The sequence below is a fragment of the Arvicola amphibius genome, chromosome 1, assembly GCF_903992535.2.
Source record: "Arvicola amphibius chromosome 1, mArvAmp1.2, whole genome shotgun sequence".
Taxonomy (NCBI): domain Eukaryota; kingdom Metazoa; phylum Chordata; class Mammalia; order Rodentia; family Cricetidae; genus Arvicola; species Arvicola amphibius.
The window spans coordinates 142,431,973-142,454,169 of record NC_052047.1 but is presented as its reverse complement, the minus strand read 5'-3'; the positions used below and the strand labels follow the sequence as shown (position 1 = coordinate 142,454,169).

Genomic DNA, 22,197 nt, shown 5'->3' with positions numbered 1-22,197 from the left:
AGCCAACAGACCACTCCTGAATCTCCAGGAAGGGTCTGGGACTACTCAGTCCCAGGCAGCACTCGAGAAGGCAGACCTTTTTTTAACCACATGCTGACCAGTCCACCTGCTTCTCGGACTTAGAGGTCTATATGTTTGAAGAGTCCTTGGTGATTAGAGACAAGTGGGTGTATGGGTGTACAACAGACAAACTTGAGACTTGGCAAGAGTGACACCCTAAAATTCTGGTGCCTGTGTTGAAGCTGTGTCCATACCTTTCATGCTGTGTTTCCAGCCCTGGCACAACCTGACACTTCTCTGGCAGGCACAAGCCCCCACCAGGCCCAGGGAAGGGGGCTGAAGCCTCTCTGCCTCACTAGGTATATTGTCCACAAGGAGTGCTTAGGGGGTGACCAGGAAGAAATAGATAGTTGTGGTGTTCACTAGAGATGTGTCGATTTCATTGCCCAAGATAAAGGACCATCTGTGCTAACTGCATGGAATGCTGTCACTACTCCATGCTCCAGACCCCCAAGCATGCATCCCCAGAACTGTTTTGCAACCTGCATCTGAGAAGCCTGGCCTACCCCTTGATAAGGCTGGGCATCTCTATGTCCAAAAAACCCTGTGCTGGGGACCAGTTTTGGCCCTTGATATCTTAGAGCACTCTGGCATATATGTTTATAGGAGTTCCAGGTCTCAGAATGTCATAGGACATGACCAATATCAGAGCTAACAGATGTTACAGAGGGATAATGCCCACCACAGGCAGGGTTTTCTTCTGTTCTGAGTCTATTGTGAGCTGGGTAGTGAGCTCAGGTTAGCACACTATGTTGGGAGATGATGCCATCATTTTAATTCTGTGTTCTCTACAGCAACAGCACCCATGAAAGCATTCCTAGTTGCACCTGGCTGCACCCTATGTGAGATGATGGATGCTCTACACCCTGTGTCTCCTTGACCATACCCACCTGTGTCACAGTAACTCCCAGGGGCTCAATCTCAAATCACAATGAACAACTATACAGCTGTGGCAGAATTTGTCCTGGAGGGATTCTCTGGGAATCCTGCATTCCAGTCTTTCTCCTTGGCCTTTTTCTCCATTTTCTATGTCCTGGCTCTTGCAGGAAACACCCTCATTTTCATGGCCATCAGCCTGAACCCAAGTCTTCACACCCCCATGTACTTCTTCCTTGCAAACCTGGCTCTGCTGGACATTGCCTGCACATCCACTGTTCTTCCCAAGCTGCTGGAGGGTCTGGTGGGGAAGGGCAGCCACATCTCTTATAAAGGATGCTTGACCCAGATTTTCTTCCTAACCTGGTTTCTAGGGGCTGAGCTGCTGCTGCTCACAGCCATGGCCTATGACCGCTATGTGGCCATCTGCTGCCCACTGCACTATAGCATGCTGATGAGTCGGCCTGTCTGTGTCCTGCTGGCGGGCACTGTGTGGTTCATCAGTGTACTCAACTCCTCTGTGAACACTTACCTGCTGGCACGGCTCCATTTCTGTGGCCCCAACCAAATCCGCCACTTTTTTTGTGAAATCCCAGCACTGCTACTACTGTCTTGCAGCCCGACCACCCTCAACAACATCATGACTGTCATCGCAGATGTTTATTTTGGTGTGGCCAACTTCCTGGTTACCATGATATCCTATAGCTTCATCATTGCCAGCATCCTACGCATCCGCTCTGCAGAGGGCAAGAAGCGTGCTTTCTCCACCTGCTCTGCCCATCTGGTGGTGGTCACCTTGTATTACTCTGCTGTCATCTATACCTATGTGCAGCCTGGCTCTGGATCCTCTTTGGGAAATAGCAAGGTGGCTGCCTTATTGTACACAGCAGTCAGCCCTACCCTGAACCCCCTCATTTACTCTCTGAGGAATAAGGATGTCAAAATGGCCCTCAGGAAGGTGTTCCCCTGTGTCTGTTGAGGAGATAGAAAACACTGGTGTGGCTTGATCCAGCTGTTGATGAACTAGTTGGAACATACGACTAAGAATCTGATGCCATGGTGAGGCACAATTTATGTGTAATTTATGCGACAGATGTACACCCAATGTGCCTCTCTTGGAGGAGACACTGGCCATTTCTTTCTGTCAGTGTGGGCATCCAGGATTGGGGAAGGCTGCATGTCTGTAGCCTGGTGTTGCTGATATAGGGAATATTGGTATCCTGTGTTGGTAAAAATCATCCAGACTCCAATATTTGCCTTGAGAAGAACTGTGTCTGTTAGGATTAGAAAGTACTTTGGAGGGGGAGGGGGGAGATGGAGAGAGGGGAGGAGAACTTGAGGGAATAGGATGTGATATGGAAAGAGGACAGAGATGGGAGCAGAGTAAGAGATATTTTGCTTGAGGGACCCATTTTGGGCTGGCAAGAAACCTGGCACTCAAGAGATTCCCTGAAGGCCAGAAGGATGGCCCTGGCTAAGGTTATCTAAGCAATAGAGGAGAGGGTGTCTTAACTTGCTTTGCCCTGTAGTCAGATTGATGAATATCTTAAATGTCACCATAGAACCTTCATCCAGCAGCCAATGGAAGCAGAGACAGAGACCCTCAGTGGAGCACTGGGCTGAGCTCCCCAAGTCCAGTTGAAGAGTGGAAGGAGTGAGAATATGAGCAAAGAGATCCAGAGTATGATGAAGACAGCCACTGAAACAGCTTCCCTGAGCTAACAGGAGTTCATGAACTCCAGCTGGATAGGGACAATCAGCATAGGTCCAAACTACTCCCTCTGAATGTGGGTGACAATTGTATGGCTGGGGCAGACTGCTGGCCACTGGCGATGGCACTAGAATTTGTCTCTACTGCTTGTACTGGCTTTTGGGGACCCTATTCTCTTTGGATGGATCCCTTGCTCAGCCTGGATATAGTGCAGAGGGTCTTGGACCTTCCCCAAAGCAATGTGCCTTGTCCTCTCTGAGGAGAAGGTGGTGGGTGGTGTGTGAGGATAAGTGGAGGGAATGGGAGGACGGGAGGGAGTGGGGACTTTGAGTGCTATGTAAAATGAAAAAAGATAGTATGTTTTAATATATAAGTGAAATAAAATAAAAGAAATTACAAAAAGCATTCAATAAATTCAAAGGAAACAATATACACAATTCAGACTGTGTTTTTTAATCTTTATGTGCTTTTTTGATAATATTTTACTATATCTTTAAAGACTTTGTTTTTTGAAACTGTATGTTTTATAAGTCTATACTGTTTTTTTCTCTCTCTCCAAATCCTGTGTACATTTTTTAAACACACTGTGTCTTGCTTAGAGGTCTATTATGTCTGAATTTGTCCTATTGTGTATCTGAAATATTTATCTGAGAAGGATCTTTTTTTAAATGCTAAGCGGTGTGGTTCCTGTGGCCTGGATGCTGGCTCTGTCCCTCAGCCTATCAGTATAGCAGAGGTATGTTTACTCTCCATGAATGTAGTGTGATTAAGTCACCACCACTAAACAACTTGCCACATGCTGCTCACAAACCCCATAAGTGCTCTGTAACAGAGCACCCCTAAAGATCTAGAGCCATTTCTGTCATTAGCTAGAACCAGGTGGATGTCTCTTAAAGGAACAGTACCTCTGTTAGCTGCCAGAAAACACAGCCTGTCTAAAAAACATGTGGCTATCAAGAAACTCCAGTTGACTCACATTTTGTGGGTCTAGAAGGCCTTTTTGTAAGCTTTCTGGGGCTTTATGTGGATGCATGTTGTGAAATGTTGAATGTCATTATGTAATCAGGGTCTGCTTTTTTATTTCGTAGTCACCCAGACCCAAATAATAACACAAAAATATATTAATTACAATACTCTTTGGCCAACAGATCAGGCATATTCTTAGCTAGTCCTTATATCTTAAATTAACCCATTTCTATTCATCGGTATATCTCCAATAAGCTGTGGCTTACTGATACGGCTCTGGTATCTTTTCCTCTGGCAGCTACATGGCAGTTCCCTGATTCTACATCTTTCCTCTTTTATCTTGTCTTTAAAATATCGCCTTGCTATATTTTACCCTGTCATAGGACAAAGCAAAATCTTTATTAACCAATGGTAATAAAACATATTCACAACACACAGAAGGGAATCACACATCACAATTCTTAAGAGACCTAAAAAATATGAAAAACCAAAAACTCATGATAGCCAAAACAATAATGTATAATAAAGGAACTTCTGGATGCAGCACCATCCCTGACATACACTCTATTATCAAGCTACACTAATGAATACAACTTGGTATTGGTATAAAAACAGACAGGTGTTGGAAGGGTTTATGTTTATTTAAAATTCAGAAGTAGTGTAAGCATTTTTATTTTAATTTTTTAAAGTCTATATGCCTTAGTATTTATAATATGCATACATTTTAGGGCAACAATTACCCATTTTCTCATTTTTAGTTTCTCTTTTTGGGTGTTGAGAAAGTAATATCATAATCTAAGATTATTTGTTCTCAATAATAGCATTTTGAGAGAATTTTAGGCTTATAGAGGAACTGACAAAATATGATATCCTTTATCAAGTTTCTCCCCATCCCTTTATACCTGTCACAGACACCTATAAAAACCTTCTATCTGGGACCCACAGGGCCACAATAGGCTAGGACTGGGTAGGTATTTCTCACTCTTATTACTGTCCCCCATTTCAAACTCTCCAGTCTCATTCCCAGCCCTACAGCAGCAGGTTGAAGGTGTCTCCCCTCCCACTTCAAACCCAAACTTGGGGAAATTCACCAAACCTTGGAGTAAACCCAGCTCTTCTTCCTGTAGACCCTCTCATCTGCCTTCCTATGCACAAAGCCCATCCCCATTTCTTCCTGTCAAATTCTAGTACCCAGAAATTCTTTAGATGGGAGTCCAGTAGCCAGACCTGGTAGAGATGTTGATAGGTGAACCACACTGTCCTCCCTGTTCTCCATTATGAACTTTCCATTCTCACCCACAACCAGTAACAACAGGTCCCCTTAGTCTCACTTCAATTCACTGGAGACTCCAACTTTTGGTTCAGATACAGGGTCCTCTAATATCTCTGTCTTTCCAGATAATTCTTTGGTTTACATTAGCCTCGTTCCAGAATACCCTTTTTCTCCCATACTTCTAACTCATTATGAACCCAAATCCTAGGTGTGAATAGGATCCCCTTACCTCTGAAGTCACATTAAGCCTTTCCTCCTTGCCCACATCTATCCCACTCTGCCATACAGTCACAGGCACAAGCACTCCCCACTGGGCCACCCACAGGCACCAGACTTTGGCAAGATCCATAGAGAACAACAGAATCTGAGGAGTGGAACACCCACCCAACAAACGCAAGACCAGATATCAACACTTTTCACTTCAGTCATCCCATTCCAGATGCCTAGACACCAGCACAGAAACACAAATGCCTAAAGTCAAGAGAGCATGCTACCACAAGAACCCACTAACCCAGCTACAGCAGTCCCCAAGATATGTAATAAAGTTGAAATGTAAATGCACTTGAAAATAATTATGAATATGTTCAAGGACCTTAAAAAGTTTGGAGATAAATTCTTTATTGGAATCTGGAAACACAATTAGTGGAATGAATATAATGACAATAATTCGTGGCATGAAAGAAGAATTTAACAGAGCACACAAACAACAGAATCACTAAAGAAAAGACATACTATTTGGGCAGTGCTAGTACATGCCTTTAATCCCAGCACTCAGGGGGCAGAGGCAGACAGATCTGTGACTTCGAGACCAGCCTGGTCTACATGAGTTAGTTCCAGGGCAGACTCCAAAACTAGAGTGAAACCCTGTGTTGAACAATCAAAAAAAAAAAAACAACAAAAGAGCAAAAGAAAGAAAGAAAGAAAGAAAGAAAGAAAGAAAGAAAGAAAGAAAGAAAGAAAGAAAGAGAAAAAGAAAATAGGAAGTAAAACATCAAAACCTCAGAGGTAAACCTCAACATTAGAGGACTAGGCTTGGAAGAAAGAATCTCAAAAGGTGAAGATAAGGTACAAGAATGGGTATTAAAGACAAAAAAATGTTAAATCTAAAAAATTCCTGACACAAAACTTTCAGGAAATCTGGGACACTATGAAAAGATGAAATATACGAGTACTAGGGATAGAAAAAGAAGAGCATCAGGAAAAACCAGAGAAAATATTTTCAACATAACGATTGAAGGAAATTTCCCTAACCTAAAGAAGGAGGTGCTTTTCAAAGTGTAAATAACACACAGAACACCACATACCAGAAAAAGAAAAGAAATTCTCCATGACACATGATAATCAAACGCTAAATGTAAAGAAACAAAGTAAGACTATTTTTTTCTTTTTTTATTTATTGCTTTATAAAAAATACCATTCAAGCCAGGCGGTGGTGGCGCACGCCTTTAATCCCAGCACTCGGGAGGCAGAGGCAGGCGGATCTCTGAGTTCGAGGCCAGCCTGGCCTACAAGAGCTAGTTCCAGGACAGGCTCTAGAAACTACAGGGAAACCCTGTCTCGAAAAAAAACAAACAAAAAAAAATACCATTCAAAATTTTCCCTTCCTCCCCTCCTCCCATTTCCCTTCTGCTCCCCCAATCTCCCTCCTCCCTCCCCCTCCAATCCTAAGGGAGGGCAGGGTACCCTGCCCTGTGGAAAGTCCAAGGCCCTCCCCGCTATATCCAGGCTTAGGAAGGTGTGCATTCAAATAGACTACAATCCTAAAAAGCCAGTACATGCAGTAGAGACAAATCCCAGCACCATTATCATTGGTTTCTCAGTTGGTACCAATTGTCAGCCACATTCACAGAGTCCAGTTTGATCACATGCTCGTTCAGTCCCAGTCCAGATGGCTTTGGTGAGCTCCCATTATATCAGGCACACTGTCTCAGTGGGTGAACCAACCCTCGCGGTCCAGACTTCCTTGCTCATCTTCTCCCTCCTTCTGCTCTCAACTGGCCCTTGGGAGCTCAGTCCAGTGCTCCAATGTGGGTCTCTGTCTCTATCTCCATCTATCACTGGATGAAGGTTCTATGGTGATATTCAAGATAGTCATCAGTCTGACTACGGGACAAGGCCAGTTCAGGCACCCTCTCCTCTACTGCCCAATAACCTAGCTGGGGACATCCCCGTAGACACCTGGGAACCCCTCTAGAGCCAAGTCTCTTGCCAACCCTAAAATGGCTCCCTTAATTAAGATATCTTCTTTGCTCCCATATCCATCCTTCCTACATCTCAACCATCATACTCCCCCAAGCTCTCCCCAGTCCTCCCCTTCTCCCTTCTCTCTCCCCCCCTCCCATTCCCCACATCCCACCCCATTCCCATGCTTCCGACTTTTGCCTGGCGATCTTGTCTGCTTCCAATTTCCAGAAGGATCTATATATGTTTTTCTTTGGGTTCACCTTATTATGTAGCTTCTCTAGGATCGTGAACCATAGGCTCAATGTCCTTTGTTTATGGCTAGAATCCACTAATGAGTGAGTACATACCATATTCATATTTTTGGGTCTGGGTTATCTCACTCAGGATAGTGTTTTCTATTTCCATCTATTTGCATGCAAAATTCAAGATGTCATTGTTTTTTACCGCTGAGTAATACTCTAATGTGTATATGTGCCACACTTTCTTTATCCATTCTTCCATTGAGGGGCATCTAGGTTGTTTCCAGGTTCTGGCTATTACAAATAATGTTGCTATGAACATAGTTGAACAAATGATTTGTAGTATGATTGAGTATCACTTGGGTATATTCCCAGGAGCGGTATTGCTGGATCTTGAGGTAGGTTGACTCTCAGTTTTCTGAGAAACTGCCACACTGATTTCCAAAGTGGTTGTACAAGTTTGCATTGCCACCTGTAGAAGGAGCAGCAGGGCTGCGTCCGGCCACCTGGCTAGCTTTACACCTGAAATAATTACACGAAAACTGTATTCATTTAAACATTGCCTGTCCCATTAGTTTCAGCCTCTTATTAGCTAATTCTCACATCTTGATTTAACCCATATTTAGTAATGTGTGTAGCACCACAAGGTGGTGGCTTACCGGGAAAGATTCAGCATGTATGACCTAGCAGCTGGCTCCATGGCATCTGTCCCAGAAAGGAGAGGCATGGCGATTGCCTATGGCAACTGCCTGAAGCAACTGCTTCTTTCTCCCAGCATTCTGTTCGGTCTACTCCTCCTATCTAAATTCTGCTCTATCAGGCCAAGCAGTTTTCTTTATTAATTAACCAATGAAACTACAGATAGACAGGTGACACTCCCACATCAGCCACCAGTAATGGATGAGTGTTCCCCTTACTCAACATCCTCTCCAGGATAGATTATCATTGGTGTTTTTGATTTTAGCCATTCTGACTGGTGTAAGATGCTATCTCAAAGTTGTTTTGATTTGCATTTCCCTGATAGCTAAGGGAGTTGAGCATGTCCTTAAGTATCTTTTGGCCATTCGAACTTCTTCTGTTGAGAATTCTCTGTTCAGTTTAGTATCCCATTTTTAATTGGGTTATTTAGAATTTTAATGTCTTCTTGAGTTTCTTTATATATTTAGGAGATCATACCTTTATCTGATGCAGAGTTGGTGAAGATCTTCTCCCATTCAGTAAGTTGCCTTTTTGTCTTAGTGACTGTGTTCTTTGCTTTACAGAAGCTTCTCAGTTTCAGGAGGCCTCATGTATTAATTGTTGCTCTTATTGTCTGTGATACTGGGGGTCTACGTAGGAAGTAGTCTCCTGTGCCCATGTATTGCAGGCTACTTCCTACTTTCTCTTCTATCAGGTTCAGTGTGGTTGGATTTATATTGAGGTCTTTAATCCATTTGGACTTGAGTTTTGTGCATGGTGATAGATATGGATCTATTTTTATTCTTCTAAAGGTTGACATCCAGTTAAGCCAGCACCATTTGTTAAAGATGCTTTCTTTCTTCCATTGTATAATTTTAGCTCCTTTGGCAAAAATCAGGTGTTTATAGGTTTGTGGATTAATATCCAGGTCTTCAATTCGATTGCATTGGTATAGGTATTAGCTCTTTTTGGAAGGTAGGTCTGGTAGAATTCTGTGCTAAAACCATCTGGTCCTGGGCTGTTTTTGGTTGGGAAGTTTTTGATGACAGCTTCTATTTCCTCATGACTTATAGGTCTATTTAAATTGCTCACCTGGTCTTGATTTAATTTTGGTATATGGTACTTATCTAAAAATGTCCATTTCTTTTACATTTTCCAATTTTGTGGCATACAGGCTTTATAGTAAGACCTAATTATTCTCTGAATTTCCTCAGTGTCAGTTGCTATGTCCCTCTTTTCATTTCTAATCTTGTTAATTTGAGTGTTCTCTCTCTGCCTTTTGATTAGTTTGGATAAGGGTTTGTCAATCTTGTTCATTTTCTCAAAGAACCAGCTCTTTGTTTCATTGATTCTTTGGATTGTTTTCTTTGTTTCTATTTTGTTAATTTCAGCCCTCAGTTTGAGTATTTCCAGTCTTCTCTTCCTCCTGGGTGAGACCGCTTCTTTTTTTTCTAGAGCTTTCAGGTGTGCTGTTATGTCTCTAATGTGAGCTTTCTCCACTTTCTTTATGTAGGTACTTAGTGCTATAAACTTTCCTCTTAGCACTGCTTTCATAGTGTCCCATAGGTTTAGGTATGTTGTGCCTTTATTTTCGTTGAACTCAAGGAAGGCTTTAATTTCTTTCTTTATTTCTTCCTTGACCCAGGGGTGGTTCAGTAGTTGACTATTCAGTTTCCATGAGTTTGTAGGCTTTCTGGTGGTAGAATTGTTGCTAAATTCTAACTTTATTCCATGTTGATCTGATAAGACACAGGTGGTTACTACAATTTTTTTGTATCTGTGGATGTTTGCTTTGTTACCGAGTATGTGATCAATTTTCGAGCAGTTTCATGAGATGCTGAGAAGAAGATATATTCTTTCCTGTTTATGTGGAATGTTCTATAGATGTCTGTTAAGTACATTTGATTCATTACATCTTTAGTTCTCTTATTACTCTGTTAACTTTCTGTCTGGTTGAACTGTATATTGGTGAGAGAGAAGTGTTGAAATCTCCTACTATTAGTGTGTACAGTTTGATGTGTGATTTGAGTTCTAGTAATGTTTCTTTTACATACGTGGGAGCTTTTATATTAGGGGCATACATATTCAGGATTGAGACTTCATCTTGATGAATTGTTCCTGTTATGAGTAGAAAGTGTTTTTATCCATGTCTTCTGATCGATTTTCGTTTGGAATCAATTTTGTTAGATATTAGTATAGCCACAACAGCTTGTTTCTTAGGTTCATTTAATTGGAAAACCTTTTCCCAACCCTTTACTCTGAAGTAGTGTCTGTCTTTGAGGTTGAGGTGTGTTTCTTGTAAACAGCAGAATGTTGGATCCTGTTTTGGTATCCATTCTCTTAACCTGTGCCTTTTTATAGGTGAATTGAGTCCATTGATATTAAGTGATATTAATAACCAGTGGTTGTTAACTCTGGTTATTTTTTCTGGTGGTAGTGTTCATGTGTTTTCCTTCTTTGGGTTACACTGGTGGGGGGTTATCAGATGTCTGTGCTATTGTGGGTGTTGTTGGCTTCCTTGGGTTGTGGATTTCCTTCTAGTACTTTCTATAAGGCTGGGTTTGTGGCTACATATTGTTTAAATCTGTTTTTGTCATGAAATATCTTATTTTCTCCATCGATGCTGAAAGAAAGCTTTGCTGGGTATAGTAGTCCCAGCTTGCATCCATGGTCTCTTAGTGTCTGCAGCACATCTATCCAAGACCTTCTGGTTTTCATGGTTTCCATAGAGAAGTCAGGTGTAATTCTGATAGGTTTACCTTTATATGTTAGTTTACCTTTTTTCCTTAGCAGCTCTTAATATCCTTTCTTTATTCTGTATGTTTTGTGTTTTGATTATTATATGGCAAGGGGATGTTTTTATTTTTTTTCCTTATTTTTTTATTAAAAATTTCCATCTTCTCCCCTCCTCCTCCCCCTTCCCTCCCCTCCCTTCCACCCATACTCCCACTCCTCCCCTCTCCAAGACAAAGAGCCATCAGGGTTCCCTTCACTATGTTAAGTCCAAGGTCCTCCCAGCTCCCCCTAAGTCCAGGAAGGTGAGCAACCAAACTGACAAGGCTCACAGTGAGCCCGTCCATGCTGTAGAGTTCATGCTCATTGTCGTTGTCCTTGGCTTCTCGGTCAGCCTCCACCGTCAGCCACTTTCAGAGAGTCCGGTTTGGTCGGATGTTCCATCAGTCCCATTCCAACTGGACTTGGTGGTCTCCCGTTAGATCTGTCCCACTGTCTCAATGGGTAAATGCACTCCTCACGGTCCTGACTTCCTTGCTCATGATCTCCCTCCTTTTGCTCCTCATCAGGACCTTGGGAGCTCAGTCCAGTGCTCCTATGTGGGGCTCTGTCATTTTCTCCATCCAATGCCAGGTGAAGGTTCTATGGTGATATGCAAGATATTCATGAGTATGGCAATAGGATCTGGACATTTCTGTCACCCTCTCCTCAGCTGCCCAAGGACCTAGCTGGGGGCATCTTCCTGGACACCTGGGAACCCCTGTAGAGTCAAGTCTCTGCCAACCCTAGAATGGCTCCCTTAACTAAGATATATAATTCCTTGTTCCCATATCCACCCTTCCTATATCCCAACCATCCTATTCCCCCAAGCTCTTCCCATCCTCCACTTCACACTTTTCTCTCCCCATCCCCCCATCCCACCCCACCCCCATGTTGGCTTATTGATAGAACTATGTCACACCAAGATGATATAGTTAGAAGAGGGAAGCCCATAGAATATGCTCTGGTTATTGTGTGTTAATGTGAAGTCCATCTTCCTACAGGGATCAAATGGACATGACTCTCAGCCAAGCAGTCATGAGGGCATCCCCAGGGTAGAAGTCATCATAGGGGTCAGTGTCCTAGACCTATGCATATGGCCTCAGGTGCCTACTTTCTCTATGCCTAAAAGTTCTGGTGTCTCATCTTGGGGACTATGGACACCATAGGGACTTCTGTTTACCTCAGAGTGGGTAATTGATCTCTGAGGGCCACTCTAGCAATCTCAGTGTCCATGCCAAGGAACAGACCCTACTTTAAGGTTAACAGCAAACAAAAGAGAAACAGGACTCTCATTCTGTGGCCACACTGGATGTTCTCTATGACATGCAGACATTTTGGACTGGGATGGGCATTCAGGGACAACTTCTCTTTCCATGTGAGCTGATCCTCTTCTTCTCACATCTTTCCTATGGACTTCTTTCTACCTTCCCTGCTTCTCTCTCTCTCTCTCTCTCTCTCTCTCTCTCTCTCTCTCTCTCTCTCGTGTGTGTGTGGGGGGTGTGGGGGTGTGTTTGATTATTCTCAAAAGATATTTGGTTTTGTCCTAAGCTATTCCAATATTTTTTAAAAAAATGTTATTAGAGTCACTTTCCCTCACAGTTTCAGATCGAAACTAAGTGCTTGTCCTCTGTGGCTCTGCTATGGGACACATCTGAGAAATTGATCAGTGCAGATCAGAAAGCTTACATTCCAACTTGGCTCTGAGGCAGCTCTGAATCCCTGATAGAGGCATGATGGTTTCCTGTGAATCTGGTGCAGAGTTCAGGGCTCAAAGCCACCTGTGTCCCAGAGCTTTTGGCAGACAGGTACTGGGCTGAGAGACCAACAGAGGGGATTTGGAGACTCAACTGAGAAGCCCTGAGTGCTGTATGAGGCCATGGAGGATCTGCAGGGAATGGTGACTGATGAGATTTGCTTTTGCAGGGACAGGTATTGGCCCCAAAGGCTATATGGGTTTCATAATTCTTCAGTGGGAAGAGGTCAGTGAGGTATCAAAAACTCAGGTCTAGTTCTCAAGCTCACCCTACAGGAGAGAGACCTTGGTCTGTGCATTTGCAGGGGAGGAGAAATGCTTCCTTGTAAAGGACATACCCTATAATGGGTTCTGTGTTGCCCTATAGCCAAAAGCCCATTCCTGAATCTCCAGGAAGGGTCTGGGACCACTAACTACCATGGAGACACTAGAGAAGGCAGAAATTATTTTTTTAATCACATACTGATCAGTCCAAGCTTTCCTCAGCCAGAGGTCCATATGTTTGAAGAGGCCTGGGTGATTAGAGATTCATAGGTGTGTGAGATGTAGGGAAAACAGACTTGAGACTGAGCAAGGCTGATAGCCTAGAAATTTGGTGCCTGGGTTGAAGCTGTGTCCACACCTTTAATGCTGTGTTTCCAGCCCTGGCACAGCCTGACAGCTTCTCTGAAAGGCATAAGACTCCACAAGGTCCTATCTGCCTCACTGGGTTTACTATCCACAAGGAGTTCTTAGGGTGTCCAGGAAGAAATAGACAGTTGTGCTCACAAGAGATATGATCATTTCATCACCCAAGAGCCAGGACCATCTGTGCCAACTGCATGGAATTCTGTCACTGTTCCATGCTCAAGACCCCCAAGCATGCTTCCCCAGAACTGTTTTGCAGCCTGCATCTGAGAAGCCTGGCCTACCCCTTGATAAGGCTGGGCATGTCTAGGTCCAAAAAACCTGTTCTGGGGACGAGATTGGCCCTTAGTATGTTTTAGAAGTCTGGCATTTCTGTTTATAGGAATTCCACGTCTTAAGATTTCATAGGACATGATCAGTTCCAAAGATAACTGTTGTTATAGAGGGACACTGCATATCACAGGCAGGGTTTCCTTCTGTTCTGGGTCTTTTGTGTGCAGAGTGCAGAGCTCAGACTAGCACATGCTATGTTGAGAGATGATGTCATCATTTTAATTGTGTGTTTTCTACAGCAACAGCACCAATGACAAACATTCCTAGTCACACCTGAAAGATTCTATGTGAGATGAAGGATGCTCTACACCCTGTGTCTCCTTGACCATACCCACCTGTGTCACAGTAATTTCAAGGGTCTCATTCTCAAATAGCAATGAACAACTACACAGCAGTAGAAGAGTTTATCCTACAGGGATTTTCCATGGATCCTGGGTTCCAGGCTTTCTTCTTGGCCTTTTTCTTTGCTTTCTATATCATGGCTCTTGTAGGAAACACCCTCATTTTCATGGCCATCAGCCTGAACCCAAGTCTTCACACCCCCATGTACTTCTTCCTTGCAAACCTGGCCCTGTTGGACATTGCCTGCACATCCACTGTTCTTCCCAAGATGTTGGAAGGTCTGGTGAGGAAGGGCAGCCACATCTCTTATAAGGGATGCTTGACCCAGATTTTCTTCCTAATCTGGGTTTTGGGAGCTGAGCTGCTGTTACTTTCGGCCATGGCCTATGACCGCTATGTGGCCATCTGTCGCCCACTGCACTATAGCATGCTGATGAGTCGGCCTGTCTGTGTCCTGCTTGCGGTCAGTGTTTGGGTCATCAGTGCAGCTGACTCTTTTGTGAACACTGGCCTATTGGTACGGCTCCATTTCTGTGGCCCCAACAAAATTCATCACTTTTTTTGTGAAATCCCAACACTGCTACCGCTGTCTTGCAGCCCAACCACCCTCAACAACATCATGGCTGTCATTGCAGATGTTTATTTTGGTGTGATCAACTTCCTGTTTACCATGGTATCCTATAGCTTCATCATTGCCAGCATCCTACGCATCCGCTCTGCAGAGGGCAAGAAGCGTGCTTTCTCCACCTGCTCTGCCCATCTGGTGGTGGTCACTTTGTACTACTCCACCGTCATCTATACCTATGTTCAGCCTGGCTCTGGATCCTCCTTGGAAAATAGCAAGGTGGTTGCCTTATTGTATACAGCAGTCAGCCCTACCCTGAACCCCCTCATTTACTCTCTGAGGAATAAGGATGTCAAAGTGGCCCTCAGGAAGGTGTTTCCCTGTGTCTGTTGAGGAGCTAGAAAGCAGTGGTGCAGCTCGATCCAGCTGTTGATGAACTCATTGGAACCTATGACTAAGAATCTAATGTCATGGCAAGGAACAGAAGTGCATTTTATGTGACATATATATTGTGCCTCTCTTGGTGGAGCTACTGGCCATTTCTTTCTGTCAGTGAGGGCATCCATGACTGGGGAAAGCTGCACATCGAGATGGAGTGAGGACAGAGAAGGGAGCAGGGAAAGAGATGTTTTGATTGAGGGAGCCATTATGGGGCTGGCACTGGGGAGATTCCCAGAAGGCCGGAGGATGACCATGGTTAAGACTCTAAGCAATAGAGGAGAGGGTGCCCGAACTGGCCTTGTCCTCTATTCAGACTGATGAATACCTTAAATGCTACAATAGAACCTTATTTTAGTGGCTGCCAGAAACAGAGGCAGAGAACTACAGTAGAGCAAAGGGCTGAGCTCCCAAAGTCCAATTGAAGAGTGGGAGGAGTGAGAATAGGAGCAGAGGTCAAGACCATGATGGGGACACCCACTGAAACAGTCTACCTGAGCTAACCAGAGTTCACCAACTCCAGCTGGACAAGGACAGAATCAACATAGGTCCAAACTAGTCCCTCTGAATATGGGTGACAGTTGTATGGCTGGGGCAGCCTGCAGGGGACCACAGGAAGTGGCACAAGGATATCTCCTTCGTGCTTGTACTGACTTTTGGGAACCTATTCTCTTTGGATGGAAGTCTTTCTTGGCCTGCATATAGTGAGGAGGGCCTTGGACCTTCCCCAAGGTAATGTGCCTTACTCTCTCTCTGAGGAGTGGATGGGGGTGGTGGAAGGGATTGGTGAAGGAAATAGAAGGAAGAGAGGGAGTGGGAACTGGGATTGGTATGTAAAATGAAAAAAAAGACAGTTTGTTTTCTGTTTAAAAAACTAAAATGAAAGAAATTACAAAAAATTCAATAAATTAAAGGAAAACAGAACAATATACATTATTCAGACACTGCATATTTTCATCTTTGTGTGCCTTTTTATATTACTTTTACTGTATCTTTAAAGACTTTGTTTTATTGTTTAAAGCTATTTCTTTTTATTACTATCTATACTGTTTTTCCTCTCTCTCCCAAACATATGTACATTGTTTTTAAAACTCATGTCTTGCTAAGAGGTCTATTATGTCTCAATTTATCCTATTGTGTATCTAATATCTTTTGCTGACAAGGAGCATTTTTAAGAAATGCTAAGTGTTGTGGTTGCTGCAAGCCTGGATGCTGGCTCTCCCCTCAGTCTTTCAATATAGCAGAGGTATGTTTCCTCTGTGAGCCCCATGTTCACCACCCCAATCCAAGGATATAGTCGGTCTAAGCAGCTTGCCACATGCGTCCAATGCCTTCTTATCACCAGCATCCAGCACATTTGCTCAGCTGGGGAGAAGCAGGAGGCAATTATCTACCTACTCATCTCATCTGTCTTAGTTAATGTTTCTTTTGCTGTGAAGAGACACCATCACCATGACAACTCTTATAAGGAAAACATTTAATTGAGGTTGGTTTTCAGTTCAGAGATTAACATCATTGTGGGGAGGATGGCAGATGTGATGCTGGCTACATCTTGATCAGAAGGCAAACAGAAGTTGACTGAAACATTGGGCAGTATTCTGAGCTTAGGAAACCTCAAAGCCTACCCCTACAGTGACACACTTCCTCCAACCTTTTCAAACAAAGTCACATCTCCTAAACCTGCCACTCTCTATCTTATTATGGGGTCCAATTACATGCAAACTGCAAAGCCACATTGATATGGAATTCCCTTCTATATGCTATGGATATGTTTTATTACAATTGGTTAATAAAGAGTCTTCTTTATCCTATGTAAGGGCAGAATACTGATTGGCAGGAAAACTAAACTGAATGCAGGGAGAAAAAAAATGTGGATTCAGGCAGGTGCCATGTAACCACCCTAGAAGCAAGAAAAAACAAACAACAAGCCTCATGGTAAAATATGAAATAATAGAAATGGGTTAATTTAAGATTTAAGAGATATCTAGGAATACTTCTGAGTCATTAGCCAAAGAGTATTCTAGTTAATATAGATTCTGTGGGATTATTTGGGGCAGGGGCAGTCAGGAAATGAAAACCCAGTTTCCATTTGCACCACATCACTGTGCTCTCTATTAATCTTCCAAGTTCAGTGTTGCCTTCCAACTTGCCCAGAGAGAAATTAATTGCCTGCAGTAATGTATGAGTTCCTGAGCTGCACACTGAGCCCCTTCACCTGTGCACTGAAGAACAAGAACGTCAAGGACACTTTGAAGAGAGTTTTGCACTCTCTTCAATGTTAGTGGAAAGATGTACATTGCCATTCTGACACTGTAAGCCCAACTCCCACCTGCCTTGCTAAGAGTATCTTCCTGGCTTTGTGCTTTATGTCCTGTCTTTGTGTTTGGCTATGAATGTTATAGAAAATTGCCTTCAAATTCAGAACCTGGATATGTGTTTTTTTGTCCTGTGTTGGTAGTTTTGATTAGTTGAAACTTGTCTACGTACACCAAATAAAAATTGATCCACCTCACCACCACCCCAAGACCTGACAGTTTCTCTTCTTTTAGAAACACAGTCATGTCGCCTTCCCAAAGGGTCACAGAGAGCCTTGCTTTTCTGAGCTAAGTACTTGCTCATCAGCTACTACTTCCGGTATGTGTACATCACTATATCAACGTGAACACTGGTAAATAAATATCTGTTCTGAGTGTCTTCTCCATACTTTACGTATGGTCAAGCACTCTTCTTCAGCAGTTCACATGCTAGCCCTCAGTCTTCCTTTAATAGCCAAAAGTGTCACGTCACTTTGGAATCATTGGATGCAAAGTCTTGTAGCAGTGGAAGGTGTAGTGGAGCTGTTTTCTTACTATGTAGCAGCAGGGAACAGAGGAATTTAAACTGGTGTCTTTTCCCCTACCCCTTGTCCCGTGCTTCCCTGTCCAAGTGCAAGTTGTTCGACGCACTTTGAAGATGATGCACAGCTGGGTAGTGAATTGTCTTTGGAAACAATTGAAAGACAATCATGGAGGAGTCTCTCAGGAAAATTTTTGGAGATCAGTTCAGTCAGACTAACAATGAATATATTAAGTTAACTATCGCAAGCCGGGCGGTGGTGGTGCACGCCTTTAATCCCAGCGCTTGGGAGGCAGAGGCAGGCGGATCTCTGTGAGTTCGAGGCCAGCCTGGTCTACAAGAGCTAGTTCCAGGACAGGCTCTAAAAAAGCTGCAGAGAAACCCTGTCTCGAAAAACCAAAAAAAAAAAAAAAAAAAAAAAGTTAACTATCGCAGCCATAAACCGTTGGCACGGTTCTGCTTTACCTGCTATTTTTCTCCACACTCCTACTTTCATCTGTGAATCTTGTGTTTTAAACCATCTGTTCCATATTAGTCACGTGACTCTCTAGGATACAGACAAACCCCACAGTGTGTGAAAGGCTCAAGGTATACATGCTCACACCAACACAAATGCATCTGATAAGCTCTTTATTTCTGAGTTCCTGTCACAGTGGAACAGAGCTCACCATGTTAACATCACATACAAGAAGCGTTGTTGAATAGTAGCAACCTGGATGGATGGTTAGTTTATACAGAGCTCATTCAGGCAGGAGAAATGCTGAGGTCCCTGTTAGAGCTATGATTTAACAAACCTCTGCAATGACGCGGGGTCTGACAAGAGGACATCATGCCAGTGTCAGGTTCTGATCTCACATTTTGGGATGCTGAAATCAGGGAAGGTTCCATGGGGATCCTAGGCTCTCAGACTCAGCCTGTAACTCAGGGCCTCTATGAGGATTTTCTTCCCTCAACCTGGGGAATGAACCAAGCACCAGGGAAAACTGTGAGGTGAGAGTGAGAAAGATGAAGACAGCAAAATTAGGCCGGCAGATGCCTAGAATAAGTGTGGGCAGGGCTCATTATTCGCTATCTCCTTAGCCAGCCACTCTTGGTCTTTTCTGCAGAGGTTCAGATATTACCAAATGGGGCTTCACTAAAAGGACTGCACTCGAGATTTAACTAGATTTGATTTAGTGAGTCATAGGACTACCTTAACATTTAATAGCTTTGAACATATATGCACACATTTCTAAGTACAGAGTATAAATGGTTAAAGTTATCTAAAAACATTTGAATGAGTAGAAATCAATATTATCTGGTAGAAAGTATTGTATTTCTTAGCTCAGGTCATGACTTGGCCTGTGTCCCCCAGAATCAGGAGATGCCTAAAAAAAGGCTTAAGTGATTTGTTATACTCCTTACCCACTTCTTCCAGAGTTCCACTCAAAGATCATGTCATCATTGTGGAAACAAAAGTTTTTTAAAGGATGCTTTGAATTCCTTGTTTCTCAGGGTATAAATCAGGGGGTTCAGAGATGGGGTCACAGTAGTGTACAGAACAGCAATGACCTTGTCCAGCACACCAGCAGTTCCTAGGGCTGGCCGGACGTAAGTATATAGCACCGTGGAATAATAAAGGGTGACCACAATCAGGTGGGCAGAGCAGGTAGAAAAGGCACGCTTCTTGCCTTCCACTGAGCGGATGCGCAGGATGCTGGCGATGATGAAGCTATAGGACGTCATGGTCAATAGGAAGTTCAAACCAGTCAAGAACATATCTGCAATGACAGTCATGATGTCGTTGATAAAGGTGGGGCTGCAGGACAGCACGAGCACAGAAGGGATCTCACAGAAGAAGTGTGTGATGATATTGGGGCCACAGAAGGACAGTGGCAACACTAGACAAGTGAGCACCAAGGAATTGAGAGCCCCTGTAAACCACACAAAGGTTGCAAGGGCCATACAGACCCTGCCACTCATGAGGGTTCCATAGTGCAATGGCCGGCAGATTGCTAGAAAACGGTCATAGGCCATGGCAGAGAAGAGCAGAAGCTCAGAGCCCAGGACCCAGGAGAAGATAAACATCTGTGTGAGGCATCCCCCATAAGATATGGTGTTCTCAGTCACCAGGCTCTGCAGGACCTTGGGTAGGACAGTCACAGTGCAGATCACATCCATCAGGGCAAGGTTAACTAGGAAGAAATACATGGGTGTGTGGAGGCTGGGACTTCTGTGGATGGTTGTGATAATCAGACCATTGCCAACTATGGCCACCATGAACAAGATAAAGAAGAAGCAGAAAAGGGCATCCTGGATCCAGGGGTCATCTACGAAGTTTTGTAGGATGAACATGGTCACAACTGACTGGTTCTCAGGAGCCATGGATAACACTGAGTACACTCAGGATGGGAGTTGGAGCTTGGGCTTCTGGCAAAAAAAAGAATGACCTTTATTCTAATTAACAAAAAATATTTTAAATCTCAGTTAATATTGAATGCTGTGTAACGAAGAACCTATTCTGGTAAGAAAACAATGTTTAAATTTTATTCTCATGGATCACGTGCTAAAGGAATGATCAGATCAAGGACACACCCCACATGGGCTCTGCTATGAATATGGGTAGACCGTGAATACAAGGTCCTGAACAAATAATTCCATACATGCTGTACATCATCACACATGGAGGGAGAGTTGGCCATGGTCACATGAGCCATCCATGAGGGCACAGTGACTGGTGATTGTGGTGTGGATGCTACGAAGACATGGTCACTCACTATCATCAGTGGGACTGTGGAAAGGCACAGGGGCAGTGAGAACTGTTTCCTCTGGTGCTGGCTGCTTGCCTGGGATTATGGGGAATAACACACAGAACATTCACTATGTGACTGATTCTCTGGAGACAGAACAAATGTGGTCTTTGTGACAATGTGACTTCTCATGCAGGTGACAACAATGACCCCAGAACTTCCTGTCTTGGAACTCAATTCCACTAGGACACTAATCTAGAACATAGCATTCAACATTCATACTCAAGCTTAGGGGAAAAAGAGGGCTCCTAAGGAATCTAGGGTGTCACTGAACACCTTGAGCCATAGGAACTCAGCTGATTGCAGCCCCAGTTTCTTCAAGGCAGCTCAGAGAGCCATTGAAGGAACCAAACCATTCCTGTAGGATTTCACATTGCCAGTCACTATTCAGAACACACAGACCCTGAATGATAAGAATGCAGGCCTCTGTTGAGAAGACATGGGGTTGTGGTGACCCAGACTGTGGCATGCTGGACTATGTGTGTACTGGTCACTTGACACTTCCTACTACCAGACTCTGCCAATTAGGGCATAGTGAAGGGAACATTACTAAGTGTGAGTTATGAATCAGAAGCTAAGGCCAGACTGACAGTGACAGGTGACAGGACATTCCACCGTGGTCTGCTACATGGAATGCACACAGTATGGCAGGCTGCTCTCATCCAACAATCACATGTAGCGTGAAAATACAAGTCAGGTTTCACAGTAAAGCATTTCACATGTTTTCAGTGTAGAATGCTCTAAAACAAAATAGTCCTGGAAGTTCAGTTACAGGCATTCCCCACACACGATGCCAAGCCCCATTTCTCCATCCCTGCTCCAGAGGGGTTTGCAAGGAGAGTACTGTTGGTGACCCAGCGAATCAAGATCAATGTGACAATGGCATAAATTGGACTGACATGCCTGCAAACTTCCTCCTGGGGACAATCATAATTCTGTTATCATACGACCTCAGATCAGGATGCACACAACCAGTAGACCTTCTGTTTCACAAAGAGCTCTAATAGTCACGGGGCCGTGCCTGGGGCATGTACATGGTGTCCCTGAACACCAACAGCAACAGACTCAGCTGCCAGATTTAGCAGACAAAATACACAAAGCTAAGATAAACAAGAGCACACTTTCAGAAACATCTCAAATCCTGCCCAGGAAATCCCAATTCTAAATAGCATTTGTTACTGATATAAAATGAGATTTGATCTGGACTTCATCTGTTTATTTTTGCCACTGATTATCCCCTAAAGACCACACAACGTTTACCGTATGTGTCTGTGAGGCCAGAATCAATTGAGGATACCTCTGTGTCAGCATTCACACATCTAAGAGTGAATCACTATGTCAAACATGTGAGAATATGCTGCCTGCCCTACTCTTACCTCCAATACTTGCACTTTAGTTGCCTGTACAAAGGAGGCGGGAGCAGCTTGGTGTCTGTGTTGTCCAGGATGCCTGAGAAGATAAGAAAAGAGTGAATCCAGGGTCAGTCCTCCTCCTGGCGAAAGTGAAGTGTCTCTGCAGGACATCCCCACTGGGATGAAGGTGCAGTGTCCATGGTTCACAGGTGCCCCAGAGAGGCTAAGGAGCTTGATGCGGGAACACCTGCTGAATTGTACCCACAAATATCCCAGTCACTCTCAATCATCTTTCTACTTTCTATTTGAGGAACTGAGACTTATTAACACCAAAATCTCAACTAGCATGCTCCTACCATGTCTTTGTGTAGTTGTGAGAAAGACACATGAAATCTACATGG

At 43.7% G+C, this 22,197-nt stretch overlaps 3 protein-coding genes across 4 annotated transcripts; 2 read left to right on the top strand and 1 right to left on the bottom strand.

Annotated features, from left to right (window-relative positions):
• The first annotated feature begins 991 nt into the window (after positions 1-991).
• On the top strand, positions 992-1,915 carry LOC119799980 (olfactory receptor 13A1-like). The gene has a single exon (XM_038309960.1). It carries the CDS (start codon positions 992-994, stop codon positions 1,913-1,915), a length of 924 nt encoding a protein of 307 aa, XP_038165888.1.
• Positions 1,916-12,638: 10,723 nt separating this feature from the next.
• On the top strand, positions 12,639-14,775 carry LOC119799928 (olfactory receptor 13A1-like). Its single transcript, XM_038309853.1, has 2 exons — positions 12,639-12,741; positions 13,850-14,775. Exons 1-2 carry the CDS (start codon positions 12,639-12,641, stop codon positions 14,773-14,775), a joined length of 1,029 nt encoding a protein of 342 aa, XP_038165781.1.
• Positions 14,776-18,475: 3,700 nt separating this feature from the next.
• LOC119800610 (olfactory receptor 13G1-like) lies at positions 18,476-21,870 on the bottom strand. 2 transcript variants are annotated; one of them, XM_038310769.1, is made up of 3 exons: positions 21,821-21,870; positions 19,207-20,064; positions 18,476-18,609 (listed from the first exon to the last, which is right to left on the bottom strand). In XM_038310769.1, exons 2-3 carry the CDS (start codon positions 20,017-20,019, stop codon positions 18,586-18,588), a joined length of 837 nt encoding a protein of 278 aa, XP_038166697.1. In that variant the 5' UTR covers positions 20,020-20,064; positions 21,821-21,870; the 3' UTR covers positions 18,476-18,585. The 2 variants fall into 2 exon arrangements, with proteins under 2 accessions (XP_038166697.1, XP_038166688.1); XM_038310760.1 differs by lacking the exon at positions 18,476-18,609 and having other exon boundaries at positions 19,096-20,064.
• Between the last annotated feature and the right edge of the window lie 327 nt (positions 21,871-22,197).